Source organism: Nematolebias whitei, chromosome 5, assembly GCF_014905685.2.
Source record: "Nematolebias whitei isolate Nwh7 chromosome 5, NemWhi1, whole genome shotgun sequence".
Lineage (NCBI taxonomy): Eukaryota > Metazoa > Chordata > Actinopteri > Cyprinodontiformes > Rivulidae > Nematolebias > Nematolebias whitei.
The window spans coordinates 2,662,783-2,667,824 of record NC_056502.1 but is presented as its reverse complement, the minus strand read 5'-3'; the positions used below and the strand labels follow the sequence as shown (position 1 = coordinate 2,667,824).

The 5,042-nt window shown below is 42.9% G+C and overlaps 1 protein-coding gene across 1 annotated transcript in view; it reads right to left on the bottom strand.

Moving 5' to 3' along the window:
* Positions 1-465: 465 nt before the first annotated feature.
* agmo (alkylglycerol monooxygenase) overlaps positions 466-5,042 on the bottom strand; it is a gene marked incomplete at its 5' end in the record, with an annotated part of 141,051 nt that continues 136,474 nt past the window's right edge. The window contains 1 exon segment of the mRNA XM_037676511.1: positions 466-621. Within this exon segment, the coding sequence (XP_037532439.1) occupies positions 466-621 (156 nt within the window).

Below are 5,042 nucleotides of genomic sequence, written 5' to 3'. Positions count from 1 at the left end.
ACCTGCCCCCCAACATCAGGCAGACCACCTCCCTTCAACCTGCCCCCCCCCCCCCCCCCCCAACATCAGGCAGACCACCTCCCTTCAACCTGCCCCCCCAACATGAGGCAGACCACCTCCCTTCCTCACTTCAAATCTCTGCTAAAAACACATCTGTTCTCTCAGACATTTCATACATTGTAAATTGATCTAGTGTTTTTTTAATCTGTGACCCTATGTTTTAAATGTTTTTTTATTAATTCTTCAGTTATTATTAGTGTATTGTATATATATATTTTTTTTCTCTTTAATTTTACTCTCATTGATTGTTGTTGTTGTTGTTAAGCACTTTGATAACAGGTTCTGTTTTAAATGTGCTCTATAAATAAAGTTGACTTGACATGTTGGGTTAGGAAAAAACGTCCTAATCTTCTTTCTTATAAGAGAAACTATCCAGACTGTTATTAGACAAAGATGCAAACACCATCACGTGTGCTGCGTGCAGGGAGACGGCATGACTTTAACACGCGTGAGGTGCCTCTCCTGCAGGGAGCAGTGGAGTCCCGGTAGATGCTTGAACATTTGATGAGAGCCATCCCAGGCCTCCAGTGTGGCTCCGTGCAGTGAGGCTGACCGGCCTGCCTGCAGAAGTGTACAGCGCATCACAAAGATAAAAAGAAAACGATCAGGCAGTGGATGCCTCGGACTGATGAGCAGCTAAAGCTCCTTGTTAGTATCACAAGGAACTGAAGAAGCTGGAAAAACAAACATCTAACAAAAGTAAGAAGAGTTGAACAAACTAGAAGACATTTAAACTGTAAAAATATATGAGCTAAGGTGCTAATAAAACACGTGTGGGACCAGTTTCTGTTACCATTATAACTAATATGTCTCTGGTATCATCAGGATCTGAATCTTTTGATTTTTTTAACTTGTTTTTTTGTGAATATTGTAAAATTTATTCTGGTTATTGTTTGTTCTCAGTGTTTGTGACTCTTGTGTAATGTTGTGTTTTCATTTGGTAATTCCTTGTGTCCTCTGATGGACTGGAGACCTGTCCAGGTGTCCCTGTGATGGACTGGAGACCTGTCCAGGCGTCCCTGTGATGGACTGGAGACCTGTGTCCCTGTGATGGACTGGAGACCTGTCCAGGTGTCTCTGTGATGGACTGGAGACCTGTCCAGGTGTCTCTGTGATGGACTGGAGACCTGTCCAGGTGTCCCTGTGATGTATGTATGTATGGATGGTCCATGTCACTTCTCCCTGAGTCGTCCTGTCACGCCCGTGTCCACCTGTCCAGGTGTGTTGCAGCAGTCTCAGCTGCAGCCTCTCCACCCATCAGCCCCTCAGCTCGCCTCAGACACCAGTTTTCTTGTGCTTCCTTGCATCTCCTGCTTATTTTTAGTTCATGTAAGTTTTTCTGACATGTCAGCTTTTTGTTTTGCTTCAAAATAAAGTGTTTTTTTTAGCTCCTCATGTCAGTCTGCATTCTTGGGTTTAACCTCGTTTGATCCGTGACAGTACTCGCACAATAAAAACTGCTGCTGCTGACTGCACCCTGCAAACATCTGAAAGGCCTGCAACCATCGGACAAACATCCTGTGACTCCACTAAGACTTCAAAAATCACTTTGTCTCACTCAGCGTGCACATTTCATCATAAAGACGTGTTTAAACAGGTCTGAGAGTTTGCAGCTCAAACAAGAAGCTGCTTGTGATTTCAAAACATCAAGTTCTTGACACAATTTATAGAAACAAAATTAAGTAAAGAAATAATTGTTAATTATGTTTTTGACAGGATGGTTATGGGAAATAGAATGTGCTGTTATCAGTCAATTAAGTACCATAGTTTCTTGGTGTTTCTTGGTCGTTACAATCTTTTTCAATTGACATCTTTTTAAGGTTTGCATGCTTTAATCAAAGTTGGACTCACGGTTCTGCAGCTATTTTGTGGTTCGGACACTGAAAAGTCAGAGAAGCATGAATCCTGCAGCAGTGAGGTTCTCCACCAACAATTCCACAAGTTGTAACAAACTGAGCCGCTGTTTCTCGTGTGTTTTTGGTTTTGTCCTTTTCAAACCTTTCACTTTCCATGTTTGGGTTTCACTCTTGGTTTTCTTGACCTTTTTTATAAAACTGAAGAGGAAACTTCCTGTCCAGCTCCTGCAGAGACGAACATCTTCTTTTATAAACCAAATGAAGAAGCTCATTTAGCAGCAGTTTGCTCCACTGCTCCTTATTTGAGATTCTTGCCTGAACTTCTTTGTGAGCAGATGACCCTGCAGCTGCATGACGGCTCATTTATCTAATCTAGTCAGCAACAAGTAACACATGCTTTCAGTTTACAAGTACATGGAGTTCATTGTTATAAAAACACAGCAGCAAACAATTCTGCGGTCATAGGAAGATAATAGTAAATGAGGCCCGCTGACTAGATTATTATTGACTTTTGGGTTTCAGCTCACTCTTCATGTGACTGAGCTTCAGGGCCGTTTGTTTCCTGCAGAAAACAACAGCAAAGTAATTAACACGGTGAAACCTGCATCTTTCTTGCTCCAGATTGTTGGCTACAAATTGGAGACGCACCACAGTGAGGAACAAACTCAAATTTTATATAAGAATCACAAAGAACACTTGTGACACGTGACTTATGCAACTTGAAAAGCATTTACTGCAAACAGTCACCTTACAAGTGCCTTGTGAGTTTATGTCCTGGAGCAAGCTCAACATCTCCAAGACAACCACTTTTCATCGGCTTCTTCTCCTCTGAAACAAACAGGGAGCCTCAGCGTGAACAGCTCGCGCAGCAGTGACACGAGCGGAGCGTTGAGGAAAAGGCGGCCCGTTGTACCAGCACCATGTGTCGTAGTGCTGCCTGCAGGCTGGCGGTGCCGGTCAGCTGGCTGTTTACATCGGTGCTGGAACAGCTGAAGTATTGATGTGTCGCTCACATGGGACTGATAGAAGGTGACTGCAGGGCATGTGCTCCACACAACACACTTTCAGCGCCTGACACTGATTAAAGGAAACAAAGATGCAAATGTTTGTTTGTACCTTAAATGTGGGCAGACTATTATTATTAAATTTCCAGATGAAATGTTAATGTGTAGGCGCTGAATATTCTCCCTTTGCTCCGTGGTTGGTTTCTGTCCAGCAGAAAAGCTTGACGTAAAACTGGTATGACTAACGATTAAAGATTGTGGAAGAGGCTTTGATTCCTTGATTGAACACTTCTATGGACTATGCCGGGTTTTAATAGCTTCAAACGATCTAAGTGGCTCTGGGCAGCGTTGTTTATCGTTGCTCCTGGACATTATCATCCAACAGCGTTGTTCATAAAACAGTAAATGGGTGTTAAAAAACAGCCACCATATAAATCTGCTTTACAACTTTTAGGGCTCAGTCTAAATTATGGAACAGTAAAATCTGTGGCACTCCACCCATTTGTCCAGAGCACAAACATCAATTCTACCCCACTTTTGTCCCTCCGTGCTATAAATAGCAGCTGGAGTGTCTGAATCCTGGTGCAGAACACAACATGTCATTATGGCACCGTTACATGAGGACTGTGTGGATCCGTGTGGTCCTCCTGAGGAGCTGAGACCAAAATCAAACTGTCTCTGGAGCACAACTGAATTATGATGATACATTTATTTAAACATACCTTTTCTCTCTTTGTTTATGTAATTCATGTTCCAATTCTGAACATTTTTTCTGTTTGTACAGTTTAATTTTCCACCACCTAGTGTTTTCTTCAGTCCTTTCATCATACACTCACTATATTGTTCATTCTTCTATTGTTCTAACTTGTGCGTGTAGTTGAAGGTTTGTTTGCCTCATCACCTGTAAGAAGGCAAAGGTGGAATCATTATGTTTGTCCATGTCTGGGTGTGCTCCGTTAGCTAAATATCTCTTGAAACAGTGAGATCCGAGTGAAATGCTCAGAAATTAATAGATCTGCAACTTATTCTAAATGTTTCATGCGTCAGTGAATTCAAAACTAAATCAGTCCAATAAATATAATCACCTGTTTAAACAGGAGCACGTGTGTGCACATATTGAAACAAGTGTCATGGCGCTGCAGAGGACTGAAGAGCTGCTGGTTTACTAGTGCTCCCTTTCAGAATAAAGCCATGTTGGTAAATCTAATTGTCATCGGCTTCATATTGATCCTCCATCCTGAGTGACATTTCTTTATTCTATTTGGTGAGGCTGGGGGCCAGATTCCCTCTGTTGTTCATCAGGGCTTCATGTAAGGTGAAGGCCACCGCTCCACGATCAATATGTCGTCCTGCTGGTGCGTCACTTCAATAAGCCAACAGATCATTAAAAAACAACAAAAAGGGGGAACAGAGAAGCACTTGTCTTTGTCAGATACCATTCTGTAACAACAGATGTTATTGAGATGTAACTAATGAGTTTAATTAATGCAGAACATCAAGAGGTCTTTACCTTATACATAGATTTAATTAAAGACCTACCATTCCTTGAATGTAGGCATGTCACCCATCCTTCTCTTCAAATTCAAGATGGCCACCACAGCCACATCTGTTGAGGATGACACTAACCTACTATCACCTAAACTCATTATTTGTAATTCTGACTAAATAAATCCATTTTTATGTTGGCAAAGGTAAAACCAGCCACCACGGAGCGCAAGCCATCACTTGTGCCGGTCCCAGACCCGGGTGAATGGTGAGGGTTGTGTCAGGAAGGTTCTCCTTAGGAGAGACAAGGATTGAGAAGATCAGGAATGAGATCATCAGAGGTACAGCACATGTTGAACAACTGGAGATAAAGTTAGAGAGGACACGCTGAGATGGTTTGGACACGTCCAGAGGAGGGACAGTGGTTTGGACATGTCCAGAGGAGGAACAGTGGTTTGGACACGTCCAGAGGAGGGACAGTGGTTTGGACATGTCCAGAGGAGGGACAGTGGTTTGGACACGTCCAGAGGAGGGACAGTGGTTTGGACACGTCCAGAGGAGGGACAGTGGTTTGGACACGTCCAGAGGACGGACAGTGGTTTGGACACGTCCAGAGGAGGGACAGTGGTTTGGACAC